Consider the following 26,914-nt stretch of genomic DNA (forward strand, 5'->3'; position numbering starts at 1 on the left):
ATGCACACCCATACAACACACACTCGTCCCACGGTATCAACACAAACCATAACTTCAGCACAACATGAAAACCACAACCCTAATACACCCATATTATTGCCTACTGTCACCTTAGAAATAGCAGATGTTCATGGTCAATTTCAAAGAGCACGAGCCCTATTGGATTGTGGCAGTATGGTAACATTAATTACTCAGCGCATAGCTCGAACTTTACAACTACCACTAAAGAATACTTCATTACAAATTTCGGGAGTGGGAAATCAGCACACACAGTACTCCAAGGCATCAATAAAAATTGTATGTCGACCCACTCATAGCGAAACACCTACGATAACGGCTACAGCTCATATTTTAAAGCATGTTACCGGTTATCTGCCTCTAGGGAAGGTACAGGATATATCACATATGGTAGACCAGTCAACGATCCCCTTAGCTGATCAAGGATACCATACACCAGCTCCAATTGATCTGTTGTTAGGCTCGGATATCCTCGGACAGGTTTTAGATGGGACTAAAGTCTCATTGGGGCCCGGCAGGCCAATAGCCTTCGGCACGATATTTGATTTTGCATTGTTAGGACCCATACACGATTTGTATACTGCTCCTGTAAGCAAAACTGAATCGGCTCACATTGTCAGCGCACAACCAGAACTCGAGGTATCTACACATGACATTCGCAAGAGCCTTGAGAAGTTCTGGGAATCTGAAGAGCCCCAACTTCATGTTGAAACTACCCCTTTGCAAGATCAGTGTGAAGAAATATTCCGCACTACCACTACTCGTAAACCCTCAGGTCAATATACGGTAACTTTACCCTTTTTACATAATATGCCCGAGCTAGGAAGTACCCATGCCATAGCATTGCGCAGGTTTCTTAATCTTGAAAAGAAGTTACAAGCTGACCCATATCTCCGTGTGAAATACATTGATTTCATGGCAGATTATCAGAAGCTGGGTCACATGTCCCCATGCCACCCGAGTACTTTTGCTCATAAACCTCACTTCTATATCCCTCATCATGGCATCTTCAAGTCGGGATCAGACAAGCTACGCACTGTTTTTGATGGTAGCTGTAAAAGCTCAAATGGTGTCAGCCTAAATGACTGTTTACACACTGGTCCAGCTCTTCAACAGGACATTGTCGATATTATCTTGTCGTTTAGAACTCATCCCGTAGTTTTCAGCACTGACATTTGTATGATGTTCAGAAACATACTCATACATCCCGATCAGAGGCGTTACCAGCTCATTCTCTGGCGCTCTTCGCCAGATCAGCCTCTGCTTACATATGCCCTAAACACTGTTACATACGGGTTACGATCAAGCCCATATCATGCTATACGCACTTTAATCCAATTAGCGGATGATGAAGGTCATCGCTATCCTGCAGCTGCTCAAGTCCTGCGCAAGTCCATATTCGTCGATGATATTCTCACTGGTCACGATTCTGTAGTAAAGGCTCAAGCTCTCCAAAACGACTTGATTAACTTACTAGCCTTAGGTGGTTTTCAGCTCAGTAAATGGACCTCAAACTGCCCTCAGCTTCTCGAAAGATTTCCCGATGATCAGTGTGACATGCCCAAGAACTTTGACATTAGCCCAGACTCCAACTCCATAAAAGTATTAGGTATACAGTGGATTCCTCAATCGGATGAGTTAACTTATCGTATTTCTCTCCCCTCAATAAAACAAATTACCAAACGCTCAATCCTCAGCACAGTCGCCTCTCTTTATGACCCTAACGGTTGGGTTACTCCTGTTATCTTCCGCGCAAAGCTTCTCCTACAGAAGCTGTGGCTTCTAAAGTTAGAATGGGACGAACACACCCCTGTTGAAGTGCAAACAGAATGGAACCGCATATCACAAGATCTGCCCCAATTGTCAACCCTTCGTTTGCCTCGCCTTATTTGTACAAACAAATTTAAGTCTACTTACTCGCTTCACGGGTTCGCAGACGCCTCAGAGGCAGGTTTTGCTGCCGTTATTTATCTCCATGAACTCGATGAGCACAGATGTGTCAACGTATACCTCGTAATTGCTAAATCACGAGTCGCACCCGTTAAAAATCGTCTTACCATCCCCAAGATGGAGTTATCTGCTGCAAGTCTCTTAACACAGCTTATGATACGTGTCTCGACTCAATTGTTGTCCCATATTACCATAAAGCAACACATATGCTGGTCAGACAGTACCATTGTCCTAGCATGGCTAAACACACCTCCTCATAGACTTCAGGTCTTTGAAGCTAACAGGGTTGCCAAGATAACATCCAATCCAATCACCTCCACATGGAAACATGTTCCTACAAACCTGAACCCTGCAGACTGTGCGAGCAGGGGAATGTCTGCCCAGTCACTATCGGCTCATGATCTTTGGTGGTCTCCTAGCTGGCTGAAGGAGCCTCCTGACACCTGGCCCAAAATGCCTCCTGCTCTAGGCCACCATGCATTACCAGGTCTGAAGCCCAAGAAAGTACCAGCTCATATAGCAGTTCCTGACCTCGACCTTGACTTGCTTACTCGATTCAGTTCTCTCGACAAGCTCGTTGGAGTGACAGCTTGCATAAAACGCTTTATTTTCAATTGTAGACACAACTCAACTGATAGGCGCTCTGGTCCCTTGACAGTTGGAGAACGTAGAGATGCTCTGTTATTCTGGGTTCGCTCTGTTCAACACAATGAGTTTGCGGAAGATATTTACCGTCTTCAGGCAGGCAAGATTTGTACCGTTCGACTTCAGCGTCTTTCACCCTTGATGAAAGATGATCTCTTGAGAGTTGGTGGTCGCCTCACTCATGCGCCAATAAGATACGATGCTCAGCATCCTCTCGTTCTGCCCAGCTCTAGCCCACTAGTTGATCTCATCGTAGACCACTATCACAGAATAAACTGTCATCCTGGGGCTGACACATTACACGCTATCCTCCGTCAGCAGTTCTGGATACTCTCAGCACGTCGTGTCATCAGGCATCGCGTGTACAAATGCATTAGATGTTTCCGATATCGCGCTCAGGCCAGAGCTCCGTTGATGGCTGATTTGCCCGCAGACAGGGTCACACCCCAGCCAGTATTTAGTCAGGTCTCTACAGATTTTGCTGGCCCGTTTCTCATTAAATCTAGTACTTTACGTAACGCCAAACTCATGAAGGCATACTTTTGTGTCTTTGTTTGCTTATCTACTAAGGCGGTTCACTTGGAACTCGTTTCGTCACTCAGCACTGAAGCGTTTCTTGCTGCAATGCAACGGTTTGTATCGCGTCGCGGTACTCCTACTCTTATCCGTTCTGACTGTGGCACAAATTATGTAGGAGCTAAGAATCATCTCATTGAGGTACAAGATTTTCTCGCGCAAAATAATGACACAATCACGCATAGGCTCGCTAATCAGCACATAACTTGGCTGCTCCAACCGCCCACGGGACCCTGGTTCGGGGGCCTTCATGAAATTGCGGTCAAGAGCACTAAGAAGTTACTTTATCATGTTATAGGTGAACAGCACCTCACGTTTGAAGAATTTTCCACACTTTTAACTCGAGTCGAGGCAGTACTTAATTCTAGACCTCTCTGTCCACTTTCGTCAGATCCCTCCGACTTTGAGCCACTAACAGCTGGCCACTTTCTTATTGGCCGTCCACTCACCGCTCTTCCTGAGCCATCTTTTGATGATAGGCCATTATCAGCTCTTAAGCGTTTTCAGCTCATCCAAGCTCTCTCTCAGCGTTTTTGGACTCTGTGGACCAAATCCTGTCTCCATACCCTCCAAACCCGCTCCAAATGGCTTTCCACATCCTCACCTCCTCATGTTGGAGAGCTCGTCCTCATCAAAGAGGACAATCAGCCCCCGCTGCAATGGAAACTTGGAAGGATTATCCGCACGTTACCCGGCAAGGATGGAGTGATCAGAGTCGTGGATTTGGACACGAAGCATGGAAGTCTGCGGAGACCTGTGTTCAAGTTAGCCAGGTTGCCGCTGGATTCAGCACATGAAGAAGTTCAGCCCCGGCCGCCCCAGGATGTTCGCGCGACAGCGCGACGTTCGTAAATGTTCGGCTCAACTCGGGTGCCGTCGCCCGTACGCACCCCGCACCTCTCATAACAGTGCGGTACATGACGGCACGCGGAGATACGCTCGTTCGATATTGAGTAAATTGTGCGCGCGCGCCTTTCGATACTAAGTAAAAGGTATAGTGTGAACCGGTGAAAAGGTGTATGTGCCACCCATCGCAGAGGAACACCACTACGACCGTGATAGTGCCAGCATCAGCCTCCAAGTAAGTCCCGTTTTCCTACCTACCCTTTCGTGTCCGCTCATTCTCCGCAGAGTTCATATGCCCCCTTTCAGCTCATCAGCTCACGTTTAAGGTGACGCTCACCTGCGTCACCATATAGTAAGAAACAAATAATATAAAAAAATATAACTACTTAAAATTCAAGCTTCGGCTACTTGCCTATTTCTGCCGTCAAGCAGTAATGCGTTTCGGTTTGAAGGCTGGCGCATTTACGTTGTAGACGTCTATGGGCTCCAGCAACCACTTAACACCAGGTGGGCTGTGAACTCGTCCACAAATCTAAGCATTAAAAAAATATAAAAAATTAAACTTGCTTAAAGCGTTCATAATTTAATGATCGTATTTCGAATAATCGATGTTGCGTCAAGTAATCGATTCATTGTTTATACATTTTTCTTATTTTGATTCCTTAATAACACTGAAAAAAGGCTAACTCATAATAAAATAGATAACGATTAAAATTCGTCAGTAGCTATTAAACAAAACCCAAGAAAAGAAGTTGATGAACACAGTAGGAAATGGAATTTATCAATTTTTATAAGTATATTTATATCTGTACAGGCTTAAGAAAGCACTTACATAATTACTATAAATTGTTTTAGATGAACTTTAGATGAATTACCAATTTTAATTTAAAAATATTGGTATACACACCTATGACGCAAATACTTTTTTTGCCTTCCTTTCCGCCAGTATCTTTGACCGGTGGCTATTTTAGCTTCACCATGGCTGGTGAGAGAGCTTACGGCATTCAGCCAAAATTTGCTAACATCTCTCCCCAGCAAATACACCGCTTCACCTAATCTACCACCGGTGTGCTTAGTGCGAGTTTCTTAATGTTCTCGATAGCGTAAAAGTTCAGTCAATTTTGTATGCAGTTGGAACAGCGCACCTAGCGACAAACGTACGCAAACGATACCATTCCATACAAATATGTGCTAACTTTTACGCTATCGAAAACGTTAAAAAACTCGCACTGAGCACACAGGTCGGTCTCGCGATCCACTGAGAAGAAGTGAATACAACACGCGCGCTTTAGGCCTATAAGCCACAAGGAAAGGGAATCGACTAGCCAGTCAAACGTAGGTTCAAAATGGAAGCGATATAAAATTTAAAACGGCCAACCAAAGATTTTCTTTTAGAATTCACTGCTAGCACTGGGACACGCAGCTTAGGCAGGGCGCTCGGTAATTGCTAATAACGACGTGTAGGAACAGACAAGTGCAAAGTTCTGCAAAGTGTAATAGAACTAGCTGTAAGAGACTGTTTTAGCTTTAATTTGTATACATCTTTCCTTGCTGCTTTAAATGATTCGACGAGAGCTCACTGTGTTAGTGTTGCGTAATTTTCAGAGCCCATTGTCTTCCACTTGTAATGACTTTCCCAATTATTAAATAAAAGAAAAAAACTCGAGTGCATTAATAATACTAAGTAAAAAGGTGAAATGAACTCTTTAATATTATTATCTATCTAATAAATATACTATTACATTATATAGAACTAGGAATATATTTTTGTAATACAATGGCATTTCGACATACGAGTTTAATTGGTGCCGTAACCTTGCTCGCATGTCAAAGTAATTTTCCCCATTGAAATTTATTGAAATGCCACTAATCCGTTCTAGCTCCCAAAAAATCACCTCAGTTCTTTTTGTTAAGTGTTTTTGAATAAGAAAAATGTCTTTACAAGAAGAAACATTTATTAAAAATAGCAAATAAATATTCTATAAAAACAAAATAATCATCAATAAACATCATCTTCTTCTTCGGATTCATAGCTATAAAAATAAATGTGATAATGTCTTGTAAATGTATTATACAAAAAGCAAAAAACGCGAACTCAACTTATCGAAAATGCTTCGAAAACGAAAAAGCAGGCACACAGACCGAGGTCTAATCTGAGGTGGGAAAATATGTTAGACTCTTAGGTGTAGTGTGCAATTCCTCGTATCTCAAATCTTGCTCTCATCTCAAAGCAAAATATCGCTCGCTCTGCGGCTCGTATATCAAAACTGTCTCTTCAGAGTTCTTTAGGCAGTGTCAGGTTAACATCACGGGAAGACTGGCAAAACCAATTGTCGCGGTATTATGATCAGAAGCCCAAAAATTTCTATAGCAATGGGATCATGTCTCCACCTACAAGATGGCAAAAAGTTATCGAACAAAATGGTACCTACATACTTTAGTTAAATGTAAATAAACTATATTAAAAAATGTTGTGAATTTTCTTATTATAAAAAATGCGAAGAAACTTTTTCCCCAACCTATTATTAGGGCACCCGTATACTGAGGTACCACTGTATATTTTATATAACTGGAATGTTAGTAAGGCTTTTGGAGATGGATACGTTTAAGCAATTACGCTGGGTAAACATTTGTTTTATTTCTTAGCTTAGGAAAAAGCCCGCTATGTTTTTACTGGAGCCGGTCTTTTGTTTCATATTTAATTTAATAACATAGCTTCGTTTTAAAAATGCCCACAGAAATACGTTGCACGAAGTTGTTCCGATGATAATTAAAACTTCTAGTAAAATCATTAATTAAAACTATAAAAATTGGAGGCGTACGATGGGCAGGACATGTAGTTCGAAGGGAGGAGTCCAGAACTTTTTTTAATTTTTTTTTATTGCTTAGATAGACAACGTAAATGCGCCACCCACCTTGAGATATAAGTTCTAAGGTCTCAGTATAGTCACAACGGCTGTCCCACCCTTCAAGCCGAAACGCATTACTGCTTCACGGCAGAAATAGGCGGGGTGGTGGTACCTACCCGTGCGGACTCATAAGAGGTCCTACCACCAGTAAATGCCAAGACAACTGCTCTATGGCAAACCAAAGGGCCGCAGAAGTCTTGGCAGGCTTAAACTCCGATGGTTAGATGGCGTAGAACTCGACCTCAAAGCTACCGGTGTCAGGAACTGGAAGGAAAAAGCTCTGAACAGAGCAGTCTGGAGAGACATACTGGACCAGGCTGAGGCCCACCCTGGGCTGTAAGGCCTAAAATGATGAGTAAAATCACTAGTCAATAACATTCTAGTTTAGTCAATTCTCGAATGAGATTACTTCATAGTGTATTTGTCCAGTGGCAACTATAGCAGTGGTTTTATTTATGTCTGCAATTCTAGAAATACTAACAAAGTATAATTTAAGTAAATTTTCTATTGCACTGGGCAAGCTCGGTGAAATTATTAAAGGCTTTCCGATTTAATAGTCTCTCTATTTCGGTCGTGAGAGCATCGCAGACGGTGGAAAAGAAGATAGTAGGGATTTAATAGTAATTAATTACAATTAGTTTTATAAAGCAATTACTCGAACAAAATCCATCTGTCGTTAGTGATTACAACATCTATTATACCTCACCTGCAATTCTACTTTTTTTTTATTTTATTTATTGGGTACCAACATGTATAACATCATCAGCATAGAATATTACATACAGGTAACACGTACATTGATCTCACACTAAATACTAACACAATTACAGGTACCGACTGCATGCATTGGTAAAAAAGCGGTTTATTGTATAACTAGCCGTACTCGCCCGCTTCGCTGGGCATTTAAAATTAACGTCATTATTATTTATTGTCCTTATTATTAGGGAGTCCAACCTTCATATAAATATTAGCCTATCCATCCATTTATCCATTAAGTACATGTATTTATACATGGATACCAAGTTTCAAGTCAATCGGTTACATAGTTCAGTCAGTAGTTAGTTATAACGGAACATCCGTAAAAACCACTCTAGATTTATATATTAGTTTATATAATAGAGAAGAAAAAAAAAATGTGAGTGTGTTTGTGTGCAAATTACACACGGTAGAAGTGAAGCTTTTGAAATATAAAACTATCGCAAGGGTCAACCACTCCGCAGTGCAATGGAGCAGCCGCACCCCGGGGGAACCGCCTGCGTGATCACGGTATCCCAACGTCAGGTAGATATGATTTAGAAAGAGAAATACGAGAACGTCTATCAACTGTGTAACATCTCGTCACCGCGATTCAGGAATTGTTGAATTTACGTGCAGCGACATCTGTTGATAACAAACTAAATAAAAATAAACATGGCGCGTAACGGAAAAATGTACAGAAATTAAGATGGCGCGTAACCGAAAAACGTTACATACTTTTTTTTCTCCCTAAGTCGATAAAGAAGTTTCACTTCAAAAAACTATATGTAACATTGCATGAAATTTTTACATTATTACACATATACTACCAAATACCCTGTTACATAACTGAAAAAGTTCATCGAGCAAGGTAGGTAGGTCCAATAACTGTATCGCACTTAAACACCATTTCGATAGTGTGCATATTAGTTTAATATGTAACAGAATCTTTGTACGTCATTTTCAACGACTTTAAGACGTTCGATGAACTTGCAAAGTTTACCCCCGCACCAAGGACCGAATACAGTGTAATAAGTTTATATCCTTACTCCAATTTCCTGGCCAGTATCAACTGGGTAGAAAAAAAATCCTTAGCCCGTAAGGAGTTTTTTTGTGCTCGTTGTCAATGTCCTACTCCAAAGATTCGTCACTGATGAGCAGGAATACAGTACAATCAGTAACCAATCTAGACCATAGATTCAACATTAAAATTAAAATACGTGATGAATAAAAAAATGTAAATAGCATCACATTCTTTTTGTGATAACAAACTATTTTATTAGCCCATGAATCTTGAAGTAAACAAGATCAAAATACGAGCCTAATTAATGGAGGGAAACGTCTCTGAAACTACTGGACTTAAAGAATTTACTTTCTGAGCACGTCTTAATTAACCTAGTGTCACTGCAGACCCGATGAAATAATGTTCCACACTGATGAATAACCTTCTCTAGCTGTTAAGTTGTTGCTAAAAATTTCCTTGTTTATCGCAATTACTGGAGACCTTTTCTTTTTTTTTTCAAAAATCCTAGCAGATTATTTGGGTTACGGAAAAACATTTCCACTGATCGAAATTACCCGTAATAATTGCAAATGCAGCTCTGTTTTAGATCTATGTATGTAATGTTGATACATAATTAAAAGTACTATCACTATTTTAATGTCACATTGTTATTTTCATTTTATTGTTACTGACGTTTCGATTACTATATAGTTTTCGTGATTAAGGACGACAGTATCGTCAGCCGTATACTGAATCCAAACAATAGTTTTAACTAAGACTTTCAAATATCGAAAAAAATACTATATGACACAGGCAATTGGCGCTACTGCTTTAATTGACAAGTAAATTAACATTATCATAATATCTCACCCCCACAAAGGTTCTCATCATTAACGCCCCCGCAACTGGTGTAGGGAATCTAACATTCATATAAATATTAGCCTATCCATTAAGTACATGTATTTTCTACAAGGACACCAAGTTTCAAGTCAATCGGATGCATGGTTCAGTAGTTATAACGGAACATCCGTAAAAACCACTGTAGATTTATATATTAGTATAGATATGGTAGTAAATAAAAAGGCCACAACTACATCCAGATAGAAAGATTGTAACCTATTTAGAGGAAGTAAAAAAAGTAAAAATGACAGACGACATTGCCAAAAAAAGAAAGATGAAAAAAGTTTACATGTAAAAGACTTACACAAACTAATTGAGATATAAAATATAAGACACTATTTAAATAAGCGTGTTTCATCAAAGGTCTTTAATATTATGTATTAGTTCGCCTCCGATATATTGGATTTAGAAACAATTATAAAACACGACTACAGCTCTGACGTTCTGCTCTTGAGTTCATGAAACATTTTCCCAGGCGCCCTCGCACGCAATACAGCTGAGTGCAAAACCTTGTTATGCGATGTTCAGAAAAATAACACGCCATCGCAAGGACCGTCGCGGGCAACTATTAACTCAGATACGGACTCGAGGGACTCACATATTATTGACAAAGTGTGCCACAGGGGGGGCTTGTGAGGTCAAATCTCCTATCCCCTAAATACGTAAGTGAAACAGGGTTTCTCAAAAAAAAAAACAAGAACCGAATATTTTTTAACAAAAATAAACTAAGTAACCTATCCATTCGGGTACAATGAGAATATTAAACTTTGTAGACACACATTGCAAGTTTTAAATGGCAAATATAAAAGTTCAAATGTGAATTCCACTGTACGGATTATCCTTGCAGTAAAACTAATGTGTATTTCAGTTTGAATTACTGATGGTAGATGCTGAGAGCTATGTTTGTTTTTTTTATTGCTTATATGGGTGGACGAGCTCACAGCCCACCTGGTGTTAAATGGCTACTGAAGCCCATAGACATCTACAACGTAAAATGCGCCACCCACCTCGAGATATAAGTTATAGGGTCTCAGCATAGTTACAACGGCTGCCCCACCCTTCAAGCCGAAACGCAATACTGCTTCACGGCAGAAATAGGCGGGGCGGTGGTACCTACCCGTGCGGACTCACAAGAGGTACTACCACCAGTGAAACGCTTGTCACAAGTATACCGGGTCATTACGGCCGCAACAACATACTAAAACTAATTCTCAGCCCCACTGCCGGATAAAACTCCAGATACATTTAATTTTGATTAGAAACTCTGAATTCTGCCCTGGTTAAATAAATAAGTTGCAAAAGCATTTACCGACAGAATTTACAATGTGGCTTTTCCTAGCAGAATCAGAGCGCTATGAGGATGTGGTCTGTTTACTGAATAGTTCCATTTATTGTTTCGACTTTACTGTTAGTTAGAGAATTGAGGTTAACAACTTTTGATTGTGGGTATATTACTCATCAGCTATAGTTTAGTTTGTTTGTCGTATTAAGAAGTGAATTCTGTTTTTAAATTTACAATATCGATCAGTTGCAAAACATGCCTAATAGTTAATTAACTACATTAACATTTATATATGAAGTCGTCGTGGCCTAAAGGATAAGACGTCCCGTGCATTCGTGTTGAGCGATGCACCGATGTTCGAATCCCAGGCGGGTATGGTGGTTTCATTATAAAAATACGTACTCAAAAAATGTTCACGATTGACTTCCACGGTCAAGAAATAACATCATGTAATAAAAATCAAAACCCGCAAAATTATAATTTGCGTAATTACTGGTGGTAGGACCTCTTGTGAGTCCGCGCGGATATGTACCACCGCCCTGCCTATTTCTGCCGTGAAGCAGTAATGCGTTTCGATATGAAAAGTAGGGTAGCCGTTGTAAATATACTGAGATCTTAGAACTTATATCTCAAGGTGGGTGGCGCATTTACGTTGTAGATGTCTATGCGCCCAGTAACCACTTAACACCAGGTGGACTGTGAGCGCGTACACTTATCAAAGCAATAAAAAAAAAAAAAGATTGTAGCTTACTTTTTGATTCATGAGAAGTATTCCAGCGCCATAAAATTTAGTAGTTAGTATTTTCATTGGTCTTCACGAGTGACAGCCATAATTAAATATAATTTTACGGTTTAACCTCTCATTTTTTATTTAGCCATTATTATTTAAAAAAAAAAACTATACTTTGAACTCTGACTTTTTTGAAATTAGACGTAAAAGCTTTTTTTGTATAGAAATAATACGGTAGTTAGCATAATAGAAAAATGTCGACGAATAACGGCTCAGACATCTGTTGTGACCACGGAAACTTTTAGTTTTCCAAATGGCGAGAAAAAAATTATTACAATAAAAAAAGAGGGAAATACACCTGCCTAAATATGCCTGCTCTAACGATAGTTACAGTGCTAGGAATTCGACAACGGTTCGGAATCTCTTTCCCACTGAGAAAATCCGACTCAATCCATCCCTGCTTCGCAACGTAACACAAATATTTCAGAGTTTTCGGGCCTGGCTTGTTGTACTGAAAGGAATTTCTCCGTAAATCTAGCCAAGTCTAATGCGCAATATTATTGTTCAGTTTTATTTACTACCGAATCTTCCACATTCAACGGTCCCCAAGTTAGGATTATCTACTGTGTTATTTTTATATTTTTTTTGCTTAGATAGGTGGACGAGCTCACAGCCCACCTGGTGTTAAGTGGTTACTGGAGCCCATAGAATCCACAACGTAAATGCGCCACCCACCTAGAGATATGAGGTCTAAGGTCTCGAGTATAGTTACAACGGCTGCCCCACCCTTCAAACCGAAACGCATTACTGCTTCACGACAGAAATAGGCAGGGAGGTCCTACCAGCAGTAAGAATGTTATGAGTGCTAGTGGCTATCGTTCGAACCAAGGACACCAAGAAACGAACGTGGACCCGTAGCCAGGGCCACCTTCTACCTACAACCTACTAGGCGATCGTGTTATACCGAATGTGCTCGCAAGGTCAATTGTAATTTGATAAAATTATTAATAAGTCAAGATAATTTTTTTTTATTGCTTAGATGGGTGGACGAGCTCACAGCCCACCTGGTGTTAAGTGGTTACTGGAGCCCATAGACATCCACAACGTAAATGCGCCACCCACCTTGAGATATAAGTTCTAAGGTCTCAAGTTAGTTACAAGTTAGTTACAAGAACAAGATTATTAAAATAGATCAAGAGCATCCACTCCATTCACGCAAGGCTCGTTTAAGTACCATTATACACGCTCACTTGACACACTAATCGAATTTAGACGTAGTTAACTAGTGAAACAACGTTATCTTATCGATTTCTCTTATTGCAATCAACATCAAAACACTGTTGAATTTTCTAATTCTCACTAAAATTAACTTTAGAAATAAATGTAACCTATTTTCTATTTTGGTAATGGAAGAAGCACAGTTGACCACAAGGTGTCAAAAGTTGGTATCATCATGCGCTGGAGCGGGCTTCTAATTTCAATTACGTGATTTGTTACCTATTGGTTGATATGGTTCGACGAGTAAATTAACCCACAAACATAGCCCACTGCATTTCTCGCCGGATCTTCTCAGTGGGTCGCGTTTCTGGTCCGGCGGTAGATTCTGCGAAGCACTAGGGCTAGTGTTAGCAACTTCATCAAGGTTTGAGCCCCGTGAGCTCACCTACTAGTTCTGTGAGTCTAGTATAACCCCTACCACAGATAGTAAAAAATAAGGTGACGAGATACTACCAACTAATGCGCAAACTCGTATCTGTTTTAAATTATTACAAGAAAATATACTATGCACAGTTATTATTTCAAAATCAATTTTTATTCGCACAAAGCTCGTGTGCTCAATCGATTCTATTCACAAGTAAAACACATTTTTCACTCACAAAAACCAGACATCATCATTCATGAAGGCCATTCGTAACAAACTCAGCGCATTCATCATCCCCTGCATTAGAATAAGGGTTATTGGCCCATTGCGTGGTCTGTGGGACATCGCTTGCGACGACATAGTGAAAATCACGCTACGAACCCTTGAACAAAATGCGTTCGATCAATAATAAATATAGTCTTAGTCGAAAACATTGATTATAGCGGATCCGATCATTTGCATGTTCAATACGATTTTATGTATTCAGATTTTGTTTCAACAAACTTACTTGTCAATTACGGAGTTTGTATTTGGGCATTCAATAGGGAATAGAATGAGGTTCTTAATTTTTCAAACTGCTGTGCTAAGCTCACAAAATTAGAAAAGCAACTTCATCACATGTGATGTCGCACGATGCCAAATTAAACAATAGCTAACCATTTAACTATATATTATAATAGTAAAGGAGAGAGTTACTTGAGGTGGATACGACCCCCAGCATTGATGCAAAGATGACGAACCATTTAGTAAACCACTAAAAGAAAACTAGTAACCACATATGACGTCATTTGCTCTGAATGGTGTTATTTGTGTCGTGAAGCAGCAATGCGTTTCGATTTGAAGGATGGGGCAACCGTTGTACTGTAAAAACTCAGAACTTAGAACCCATATCTCAAGGTGGGTGGTGGCATTTACCTTGTTGATGGGCTATGGGCTCCGATAACCACTTAGCACCAGGTGGGTGAGTTCGTCGATCCAACAAAGCAGTAAAATAAAAATAAATAAATAATTGGTTATTAATAAAATTTTATTTGTAGATTTAAGATTTAGACATTCCACAGATAAAGTGATTGAATTATAATTTTAGTTTAACAAAGATTCGCTCTAACTACTAATTCTCTTTAGATTATTATTTGAATTCTGTAACGATGCTTCTTGTGCAGATAATTTTAAAATAACTATGTAACATAAACTGTTTTTTATCTAATTATACGAAGAATCATTACACGGGTCAACACCAAATTTTACTTTGACTGCAAAGCATAAAATTTCGATATTTTAGATCGTAATTAGACGGAAAAAAAATACATGGCATGAAACAGTTTGCTTGCTTTTGAACTTTAATAAATTGACCACATATGAAACAAAATGCATCAGCATCGTATTTACACTTTCGTGACATTTTAAGTTTTTCTGGCCTTGTACAAAACACCTGATTATTGTTTATGACTCGAGTGCTATCTAGTGGCACCGTGTAAACGTAAACACCCCACTCTCATAGCGCGGTTTTTGAAGTGAAAACTTCTTTAGAATCGTTGTGATTTCAAACCGGATGCAACGGAAAAAACGACAGGTAAGAGACACAAATACAAAAATGTGTAGAATGAAGCCAGCAAAGAATGAGACAGAAATATACATACTATTTAATACAGCGCCATCTGTGAGATTTTTTAATACTAACGTGTGTATGAATGCTCTTGTAGTGAATTTTAATTTAGGATTATACGTGAAATTAAAATATCAATTCACAGAGGGCGCTACCTTACAATTATTTATTAATGACAAAATTTTACATATACTTAAGACGTTTAGGATAATTGTATTTTAATTTTGGAAGGTTTCACTTCTACCACGTGTGAATTGCACACATTTTGTTTTTTTTTTGAAAGTATTAAAATTAATTAAATTTATAAATAAATTGAAAAATGAGTATTATTACTATAACTATCACAAAAGCAAACTTCATACCAAAAAAAGGTATTTTATTTTCGTTTTTTGTGAATAATTAACCGGAAAAACCTAGTATAAACGTTAGGACAAAGAACAAATTTATTTTGTAGAGTTGTGTTATTCTTTAGCAACTCTGTAGGCCGCTTCATTACCAGAATTCATTTAAAAAAAGCCATTACCCTTTACGGCACTTTATGTTTTATAACAAAGCTTTTGACTATTACACCTAAAGCAATTCTGTAGGTTTTTTTATTACAAGTGACCACCAATTCAACAAAAAAAAATTCATTTCATCCGACGTGAAAATTCCGAGTAAGTTTTTACTTTCTCGCCTTTTTTTGTAAAAGATTCAGCATTACATTTAAGCACAATACAACAATAAGCACAAGGAAATGCAATACTTGACTAAAGACACTAAAGACGAAATTTGATTCAAATTTATTTAGAGTACTGTCACAATGTGTCCTATCAACAGGTAGGTATTAAGCTATCAGCAATCAGGTAGGTAATTGAAAACATAATGTTACTGTAAACTTGTTATTATGAAATGTATCCAAAGAGTAAGCATATATTTTCAGAGAAGTAGTCTTAGCAACTTTATTAACCGATTGGATTGGTTAACGGGAATGGCGCGGTAGCTATACCTAATACCATAGAACACAAAATATTTGACAGATGCTTGAATCTCGTTAACAAATTTTCAACATACGCACCTTTAGAATTGAAGTGGTTTAATCACTACATAGTATAAAACAAAGTCGCTTTCTCTGTCCCTATATCCCTATGTATGCTTAAATCTTTAAAACTACGCAACGGATTTTGATGCGGTTTTTTTTTATAGATAGATTGATTGAAGAGAAAGGTTTGTATGCATAATAACATCCATTAAATAGTAGAGAAATCAATAATAAATGACAGTTTCCGAAGCGAAACGAGGGCGGGTCGCTAGTTTATTATAAAATTTTACCAAAATGAGCTTACGTACTACGGACAGCTTATAAGCATGTGTTCTATCAATTTATGAAATTAAACAGTCTATTTTAGCCCAGAAAGGATAAGCGTACCCTTTTCATCTACATATTTTAACTCAACCGCGTACCTTAATGTATTAAAACGGCAAAACAAAACAAAAATCAATTACATTTTTAGCGTCTACCAAAAACAAGAATTTTGGATTACGCCACTTCAAATTTAAAGGTTTTTTTTTTAAGATTGAAAGATTACTGGTAGCACAGAGGCCTGTACAGTTTCACCAGAGCAGGTGGGCGAGCAAGGGCTCAGCCTGGAGGGGTGGGATTTGCTAACAGCTACCCGAGCGCCTCCAAAGGAGACATAACAACTCAAGAGTAAAAAGGTGATAAAAGAAATATCACAACTTTTTTTTAAAAATGACCCGTGATGCTTTGACTATATAGAAAAATGATTTCCCTCGCAGTGGCCCCACAAAGATCAACTTATACTAACAAGTTATTCAACTGTGAATTTATTTGAATAGAAAGAGTCTTTGCAGTCTGGTTCGTTCATCTCAAGTGTACCCTATCGTTACGATGCACTCAAAGTCTGTCTAAAGAGTCCTCACAAAATCACTATAAAAGGTTTGATACACAATCATATTTCAAAACGCAAGTCCGACGCGTGATCGATTCTTAATAAAATTGATAGTTAAAATGTTTTTCTGCATTCTGTTTGTTATTTGTTTGACCTGCTGCAATGGTGAGTTATTTATCAGTTCATTAACCATCAGTCAAAGCAGTTCCGCCGTTACCATAGAAACGCAATAGAAGTGATATTGTAAGTTGGCACGCATCATGCCGCTTATTTTTACCGCGAAATTATTCTGTGCTGTTTTTATTTTTATTGCATATTTGGGTGGACGAGCTCACGGCCCACCTGATTATAAGGGGTTACCGGAGCCCATACACATCTATAACGTAAATGCCGCCACCTACCTTGAGATATGAGTTCTAAGTTCTCAGTATACTTAACAACGGCTGCTCACTCTTCAAACAGAAACGCATTACTGCTTTACGGCAGAAAGAGACAGAGTGGTGGTACTCGTGCGGACTCACAAGGCGTTCTACCACAAGTAAAGAGCGTGTGTGAGTATGTGAAGTGTGAGCACCAGTGTTTGAAGAGTGGGGTTGCCGTTTTACATTATACTGGGACTTCGAACTTACGCCTTAAGGTGGGTAGCTTCACTCGCATTGTAAGGTAGGGTTAACTCATCACCAGATGACGCGTGACCTCGTTCAGAATAAATATGCAAAAGAAAACGACTTTTTACTGGTGGTAGGACCTCTTGAGAGTCCGCGCGGGTAGGTACCACCACCCTGCCTATTTCTGCCGTGAAGCAGTAATGCGTTTCGGTTTTAAGGGCCGCACCCGTTGTAACTATACTTGAGACCCTAGAACTTATATCTCAAGGTGGGTGGCGCATTTACGTTGTAGATGTCTATGGGCTCCAGTAACCACTTGACACCAGGTGGGCTGTGAGCTCGTCCACACATTTAAGCAATAAAAAATAAATAAATAAAATATCGAAATAGTGAATGTTTAATATGTAAAACTTACCCAAAAAAAAAATTACAAATTTGAAAGTTTTAAATTTAATCTGACCTCTACATATTTCCTATACGCCACCTCGGCGCCTCGGTCTTTTAAAACGTGATCTATGACATTTTACGAAAGCGAATTCGAATTTGAATAACAATAGAGAGTCAAATACGAATTCTGACATGAATGAAAAATCACCTTTGTTAATTTTTGTAGAAATCACTCCGTACATTTTTGTTGCTTTTATGTTTACTATTGTTCGCCCAATAATGGAAATTCAATCATAATCACTACAATATAAGATTTACATTCATTTTATGTATTACGTTTTCTCTTTGTTCTTTCATTGATATTTTTATTTTTATTTTTTTTATTTAATGGTTCGAGGCTCTTCTTTGACGAATGATTCTGCCAATGTCAAGTAGATAGAATATCAGTGATATAGATAGATGGTAGCAGATGAGATGAATGAGAACGGGAGATAAATTTGTAAATATTTTTACAGTTTAATGTTATTACGGGAAATAAAATAAGCCAATGCATTTACAACTTTAGGATTAGGGAATGTTAAGAGATAGTTCGTAGTAACTGGGAACGGGATGTTAGTGTTAGTTAATAAACAATATAGTGGTGGGCATTCATCATTAAGAGTGCATTCCAGAAAGATATGATCTAAAGTACCGATAGATTTATCGCGAGCTGGAGTCCCGGAAGGCTCTGTCCTCTCACCCCTCCTATTTAGCTTATTCGTTAACGATATTCCCCGGTCGCCGCCGACCCATTTAGCTTTATTCGCCGACGATACAACTGTTTACTATTCCAGTAGAAACAAGTCCCTAATCGCGAAGAAGCTTCAGAGCGCAGCCCTAGCCCTAGGACAGTGGTTCCGAAAATGGCGCATAGACATCAACCCAGCGAAAAGTACTGCGGTGCTATTTCAGAGGGGAAGCTCCACACGGATTTCCTCCCAGATTAGGAGGAGGAATCTCACACCCCCGATTACTCTCTTTAGACAACCCATACCCTGGGCCAGGAAGGTTAAGTACCTGGGCATTACCCTGGATGCATCGATGACATTCCGCCCGCATATAAAATCAGTCCGTGACCGTGCCGCGTTTATTCTCGGTAGACTCTACCCCATGATCTGTAAGCGGAGTAAAATGTCCCTTCGGAACAAGGTGACACTTTACAAAACTTGCATTAGGCCCGTCATGACTTACGCGAGTGTGGTGTTCGCTCACGCGGCCCGCACACACATAGACACCCTCCAATCTTTACAATCCCGCTTTTGCAGGTTAGCCGTCGGAGCTCCGTGGTTCGTGAGGAACGTTGACCTACACGACGACCTGGGCCTCGAATCTATCCAGAAATACATGAAGTCAGCGTCGGAACGGTACTTCGATAAGGCTATGCGTCATGATAATCGCCTTATCGTTGCCGCCGCTGACTACTCCCCGAATCCTGATCACGCAGGAGCCAGTCACCGTCGACGCCCTAGACACGTCCTTACGGATCCATCAGATCCAATAACCTTTGCATTAGACGCCTTCAGCTCTAACACTAGGAGCAGGCTTAGGGACCTCAGTAACCGTACTCGTCGAACTCGACAAAGAGTTCGCCGTGCAACCTAACCCATGATTCAGCTCGCTGAGTTTCTCGCCGGATGTTCTCAGCGGGTCGCGATTCCGATCCGATAGTAGATTCATTCGCGAAGCAGCTACTCTTGAGCTGTTAGGTCTCCTTCGGACGCGCTCGGGTAGCTGTTAGCAAATCCCACCTCTCCTGGCTGAGCCTTTGCTCGCCCACGTGTCCTGGTGAAACTGGAAAGGCCTCCGGGCCACCAGTAATCTTTCAATCATAAAAAAAAAAAAAGATTTATCGCAACTACAGATAGGAGAAGGTTTAATTTTTAGCTTAAATAATGATATTTTTAAAGAAGGAAAATGAATATTTAAAAACACATTTTTTAAATAATATTAAAGTTCGTCAATAGACTAAACAAAAGATAATCAGTTCAGAAATAGATTTGAAAAAGGTACTTGACTGTCTTTGCTTATTTATATTTTAATCTGACAATAAAACCTAGTCGTAATACATTGTGGTAATCACTAATTCTATGAATAATATCGTTTCTTTAAAACTACGACAACCTTCACGCTTCGATAGTGCTAAGACCTTCCCAGGTGCTCTACTACTATCAACCTTCCTAATATATACCTAATATAATGTATAATACCAACCAATGCCTAATATCAACTGCACCAAGTCTCAACATAATCGCATTAAATTTAGTTTAAGAACGGTTCATTAACGATATCTAATTATTTATACTAGTAAACAATGTCGAAAATGTAATGTAAAAGGCTTCGACCAGTGTGTGCTGACAGTGATGATATATGGCACTAAGGCGTGGACGCTCACAATGGGGCTTATGACAAGGCTGAAGGTCACCCAAAGAGCAATGAAGAGGGCTATGCTTGGAGTTTCCCTACGAGATCAAATCAGAAATGAGGAGATTCGCAGGAAAACCATGGTAGCCAACATAGCCCAAAGCATTGCGACGTTAAAGTGGCATTTTTTAGGGCACATTCGTAGAACGGATGGCGGTTGAGGTCGGAAAGTTCTTGAGAGGCAGCCGCGTACCAGCAGACGTAGCGTGGGTAGGTCTCAGTCTCAGATGGACTGACTCAGACGACCTATTGAGGTTCGCGGGAATCAGCTGGATGCAAGTAATGCAAGACCGATCTTTGTGGCGAGGGAGGCCTATGTCTAGCAGTGGACGTCTCTGGGCTGATAGAATAGAAAAAAACAATGTTTAGACATTTATTTACGTTTTTACAAAGTGCTCAATTTGTTAACGTTCATAATAATGCTAATTACTTAATATAGAACTCTAACTATTTCAAACACAAGAATAAAACTAAGATAAAAATCTCCCATTAGTACAAAAACCAAATTTACATCGTACAGTGTACTCTGATTGATTCGATGGCTTGCGATAAAGCTCTCAGCGCAATTAGTGTTTGAAAAAAATCTACCGACGAGGTCTGATTACTGATGCGGAGATATTCATTTAACTCGATCGCTATCTTCCATTTATTTTCTTCCTTGCCTTTTTACAGCGCACTTCGTTCCCCAGAGATGCACGTACTACAACATAATGTTTTATTCTCGTAGACTTAAAACATTTAATTAGCGCGTAGAATTAAACGTACAAACACAGTATAAACATTTAGGCTGCCAACTATCGGTCCTAGTGAAAATAAAATCATTGGCACGTGCCCAGTATTGAAAGTTTATAGCCGTAGAAAACTTTTGTTGGCAGAATTTATTTTTGACCATTCGTAAACAACGCAACAATTTAGGGTGCTTAGTGCGAGTTTTTTGACGTTCTCGATAGCGTAAAAGTTAACTCAAATTTGTATGGATTTCGAACGTTTGCCTAGCTTTGCCGCTAAGGGCGCTGTACCAACTGCATACAAATTCGAGTTAACTTTTACGCTATCGAGGACGTTAAAACACTCGCACTAAACACACAGATTGTGATTAAAAGGTGTTTAATTCTTAAATCATATCATCAATCATATCATGTCACAGGATTGTGTGTTTAATTTCAGCATTCGTATTGCGTGGGTTCGAGAGCCCGTTTTTAGCACCACGAGTGGTAGGCGGTGTGACTGTACCAGATGGTCGTATCCCTTATCAGGCGTCTCTGCGAACACTCTTCAATTCTCACTTTTGTGGCGGAAGTATCCTTAACGAGAAATGGGTCTTGACTGCCGCGCACTGTACTGTTGGGTGAGTTATTAATACGCTTTTATTAGCTTCAGACGTATGCATGTTAGTATGTAACGGAATCTTTGAACATGATTTTGACACCCTTCAAAACGTCGTATTAACTCGAAATTTGGTACACTTATTAAGGACCGATGACAATACTAAAAAATAAGAAAAAATTGAAATTCAACTAAAAAATGAAAAATAAATAATAGTTTAAATAAACTAACCGAATTCGCTTTTATAGAAAATCCAACTAAAAAATAGTTTGCATGGTATCAGTAGTTATAAATATTTTATGAACAGATATGAGCAAAAGGGTTATCTTATACCTTTAAACGAGCAATGCTTGTATATTAATATATATGTATAATATAATCTAAATCTCGGAAACGGCTTTCGATTTTCGAACGATTTTCATAAAATTTAGTATACAGAGGATTTCGATTATATATATACAAGAATTGCTCGTTTAAAGGTATAAGATTTTTGCAACTAGCCGCTTCAAAGACAAAACAAGATGGCGTTATCAAAAAAAAACCGGTCATCGTCTAGTTTTGATAATATCCTCAAAAGCACCCCACGCTTTTTTACAATAAAATCACTTTTTCTTACACTATCTTTAATTCAAATTCATTAAAATTTATTTTCTATTTTTAGTTGAATTTTCTATAAAAGCGTATTTTGTTAATTTTTTAAACAATTATTTTTTTTAACTTCGAAATCCACATCAATACTACAAAGATAAAACAGTTCAATAACTTTTTCTACTCCGTTTGTCAGCTTTCTTTGTTATTAACGAAATCTAGTATTCAAATTCAAAGTGATTGGAAACGCTTTTGTGGAAAACGTTAAGAATAAAACAAAAGAAAGAGTACATGAATGAGAGCAATATAAAAAAAATCAAAAAACATGAAGTAAATCCAAGTCTTGAGTTGTCAACGATTAGTAATTTTTATCGAAGTACATCGGTTCTCATTATATTTATTATACTAGCGACCCGCCCTCGCTTCGCTTCGGAAACATTAAAACACACATGAAACCAAAAAAAAAAAAAAATTTTTTTTTTAAAAAAAGTAGCCTATGTTCATCAGGGCCAATGTCGGCTTCTAATGGAAAAAGAATTTTTCAAATCGGTCCAGTAGTTTCGGAGCCTATTCGAAACAAACAAACAAAGAAATCTTTCCTCTTTATAATATTAGTATAGATATAGATAATGGAAAATGCTCTGAGCAATTGTCCGAGATTGTGCGTCATTTCCTTTTTACAATGACGCCATCCTCTCACCCGATTTTATCCATGCTACCTGGGACCGCTATGCTCATCCACAATGCGTTTCCAGTCGTCATTTTTGCCATGACATGACGTTGACGGCTTTTTGCTGACGGCTAACGCAGAACCGAGCGTGAATCTTAAAGCGAATCTTTTTACTGGTGGTAAGACCTCTTGTGAGTCCGCATGGGTAGGTACCACCACCCCGCCTATTTCTGCCGTGAAGCAGTAATGCGTTTCGGTTTGAAAGATGGGGCAGCCTTTGTAACTATACTGAGACCTTAGAACTTATATATCAAGGTGGTTGGCGCATTTACGTTGTAGATGTCTATGGGCTCCAGTAACCACTTAAAATCAGGTGGACTGTGAGCTCGTCCTCAAACCAATAAAAAAAATTAAAAAAAGATAAACTTTTACAGCCAATCACATTTGACAATGCAAGTTGTGGTTGGAACAAACAATCTCCACATAGGCGGCGAGCACCACTCCGTCGAGTCGATCATCATACATAGTGACTACAACAGCATGGCCATCAGCAATGACGTCAGCCTGGTGAAGGTATCTAATGACATCGTGTTCAATGATAACGTTCAGTCAATACAACTGCCTGACGATGACACGGACGTCGGAGCTGACGTCATGCTGAGTGGGTGGGGGAGACTTTCGGTGAGTTCTTAATGCTACAACGTTTTTTACTCGGTCAACCATTTTTCTGTCAACTATGATTTCATTGGGTTGCTTTTACTCACTGTACTGTTTCAAAAGATCGTTTTATTGTTCCCATTTTAGGGAGACTAGCGTACGTCCTATGGCATGATAAGTAATCACCCTGGCTCATGGACATCAGCAACGATAGGTACACAGCGAAGCCACTGCCAAATCATGAAAAATTTAAATTTGACGCAACTTAATGTTTTTTTTACGCTTTTTTAGTTTGGCCCTTATTATTCATCTATATGTCTATAATGGAATCTTTCATAGTAATTTTAATTAAATCCAAGACATCCGAAGAACTTTAGAATTTACGCACGCGTTGAGGATCAATGATATTATATTAATTTCATTAGTTTGATCTATGAAATAGCCTTACCAGAATAAAAATTACGACCCTGCTTTTACAGCGTTTTGATTTTATTTTAATTGTAATATACTGTTTAGGTATAATATACTGCTTACGTCAGTAATCAATTTTCTGATACAGTATCCAGGGGTATACCCCAATCACCTGCAAATGCTAAATCTAACATCTCTGAGTGTGGAGCTATGCCAGGATATCTTCGTTGGCATCAACCCTGTATTCTCGACTCAGATATGCGCCATGACCAAGGTTGGAGAAGGAGCATGCCACGTGAGTTCTGGACTTATCTGATTTTTAAGCACATTACTTTTCTTCAGCTATTAATACTATCGCACCATCAACCAGTGAGGCAGACTTTTTTTTCTACCAATGCTGATAGCCTTCAGAGGCTATTTCGGCCTCACCCTAAAGTGTGTAGGTGAGCTCACGGGGCTCAAACCGGAGTGTTGCTAACACTGACCCTAGCAAGAGCAGTGCTTCGCAGAATCTACCACCGGATCGGAAATGCGACCCACTGAGAAAATCCGGCGAGAAGCTCAGTGGGCTGTGTCTATGGGTTAATTCGCTCGTCGAGCCCTTCGTCGCAAGAAATGGGTTCGACGAGGACGGTGACCGGTGCTTGTGGTGCCTAAAATCACCGATAATGGATCAGGAGGATCCGTAATGACGTGCTTTGGGTGATGTCGACGGTTTACCATTTGGTCTACAGGATCGGGTGTGTAGCTTCCAGCGGCCACGACAAGAGGGTTCTCATGTCGTGCCGCCTTCTCGAAGTGGCACAACGATGCCGACTGTAGATACTTACTGATAGAGTCGAGCTCCAGATCATCGTGGAGATCCACGTTCCTCAGGAACCATGGCTGTCCGACCGACGGCTGTCCTGCAGAATCGGAATTGAATAACCTGAAGGGGCTTCAAGTTGATGCGGGCCACGTGAACGAACACTACGCTTGCATACGTCATGACGAGGCGCATGCAAGTTTTGTAGAGAGTTACCTTATTACTGAGGGACAATTTGCTTCGTTTGCAAAGCATAGGGTAGCGACGTCCTAATATAAAGGCGGCACGGTCGCCTACCGTTTTGATATGGGGACAGAATGTCATCCCTCACCCAAACTATTTGGCTTTGGAGTCAATTCCTCTCCTTTTTTATTGGAGATGTGTGGAAAGTCCTTAGCAATAGACAGCGACTAGTCTATTCTGCTACTAGTGTAACTAACTACTCGCCCTTAAATTAACATCAGGTGGGCCGTGTGATCATCTGCCTATCTAAGCAATAAACAATAGGCCTAATCCGCGTGTGCACAAAAGCAATACAAAGAAACAAAAAGCAAATGTCGCGTCGTCCCAAAATCAACAATAGCTCCCGCTTGTAGCAGTATCACACCACTTTTAACTAACGTCTACAGATCAGATCCTTTAGATTTCATTTCTAGTATTGATCGATGAACCACCACGAGTGGTTGAGTCCGTCACGTTTATTCCTGCGGTAAATTAATCGTTTTTTTTTTATTATTCTTATTCCGGTGCGAAGGCTAGCTATAACAATGCAACTCAACTGTATCGAAATTCTCAGTGGGTGGTGCTTCCCACGCATCTGGCTTGCGGTTCGAGAACTAATCCTTTTTATTATTGCTTAGATGAGTGGTCTAGCTCACTTTTGGCTCGTCTTGTGTTAATTGGTTTCTCGAGCCCATGGAGGTCAACAACGTAGATCACCTTGAGATATCAGTTCTAAGTCTCAGTTTTACAGCATCACTGTTTCACGGCAAAAGTAGATAGCTTGGTAGTACTTACTTCGTGCGGGCTCAAAAAACGCCTTAACATAAAGCCCTCTAACGATAATTTAAAAAAGGAAAGAAAAAAGGAAAAGGAAGGAAAAGATGAAATAAAAAATATGGATATTTTCATTTTATTTCTTGTCATTGATGAATGTTGCCAGGTTAAATATAATGACCTTATAAAGAAGCGTTTAGAATTATCTGCAAAAAAGTTTACTTAAAATACTTCCTTTGCCATTCAAAGTGTTAATTAATAGAAATTCACTCAATATACTGATATCTCTCGACTGTTAGCAAAATATCCTTTAGAAAATTATTTTAAAGAAAACACTGTCTTGTTTTCCAATTGTTTTAAAAAAAATGGTAAATTCAAATCGAGGTGTTTTAATTACAGGGCGATTCTGGTGGTCCGTTGGTGGAAGGAAACACGGTGGTGGGCGTGGTGTCCTGGGGTATGCCCTGTGCTCGTGGCTACCCTGATGTATACTCAAGGGTCTTCGCATTTAAAGACTGGATATTGGAGAAAATGGAACAAAACTAACTTTTTTTTAATATCGGCGACTATCTCGATAAAGTTGCTCTATTAATTGTGTATGAATTTACCGAAGACAGAAAAAAAAATGTATATAAGTGATAAATAAAACATAATATTATTTATTAAAAGAGATGCTGATTTTTTATTTAGCTTCAAATCAAACTAAAGGATATTCTCTGATGCAAGATTTCCAATTCAAACATTTAAAAAAAAACTCGAAGTAATAGTGTTGTCATTCTAGTTCCTCGTGTTTTTTTTTTATTACGGTAAATGGATTCCTGCAATGCCATTGTTGACATAATTAAGGTTATTAACTAAATCATCATTTATTGACATTATGGTATCATTATGGAAGACTGAAGAACTGAAGTCCATGGGCGACGGTAATCATTCACCATCAAGTAAGCCGTATGCTCGTCTGCCTATAAGGGCAATATATTTTTATTTATTAAATTATGCTTTTTGGATACTTAACTCTATTAGTATGCTTACTTTGAAATGTGAGATGGCACGGAATTAAATAAAGTAGATTCTTCTGAAGTATATTAAGTATGAAATGGAAATTGAAAGGAAATAAAATGGAACAAGACATGATGTAATAAAATAAAGTCCCTCTGCCAAGATGGAAATTTACTCAAGGTTTTGGATTTTTTTTTAACGCGGAGAAGACACGACTAGGGTTTTTGCTTTTTATTCCCACCCACACTTGAGCACTTTAGCAAATACCAAATG

At 39.1% G+C, this 26,914-nt stretch overlaps 2 protein-coding genes across 2 annotated transcripts; both read left to right on the top strand.

The window, feature by feature from the left end:
• LOC119629606 (uncharacterized) lies at positions 1 to 21,487 on the top strand. Its single transcript, XM_038016067.2, has 2 exons — positions 1 to 4,270; positions 21,357 to 21,487. Exon 1 carries the CDS (start codon positions 1 to 3, stop codon positions 4,039 to 4,041), a length of 4,041 nt encoding a protein of 1,346 aa, XP_037871995.1. The 3' UTR covers positions 4,042 to 4,270; positions 21,357 to 21,487.
• Positions 20,162 to 26,314, top strand: LOC101740646 (chymotrypsin-2). Its single transcript, XM_038015661.2, has 5 exons — positions 20,162 to 20,291; positions 21,357 to 21,537; positions 23,208 to 23,454; positions 23,990 to 24,136; positions 26,042 to 26,314. The coding sequence occupies exons 1-5, from the start codon at positions 20,162 to 20,164 to the stop codon at positions 26,186 to 26,188; spliced, it is 852 nt and encodes a 283-aa protein (XP_037871589.1). The 3' UTR covers positions 26,189 to 26,314.
• Positions 26,315 to 26,914: the final 600 nt, after the last annotated feature.

The sequence above is a fragment of the Bombyx mori genome, chromosome 15 (genome assembly GCF_030269925.1).
Source record: "Bombyx mori chromosome 15, ASM3026992v2".
NCBI classification, from domain to species: Eukaryota; Metazoa; Arthropoda; class Insecta; order Lepidoptera; family Bombycidae; genus Bombyx; species Bombyx mori.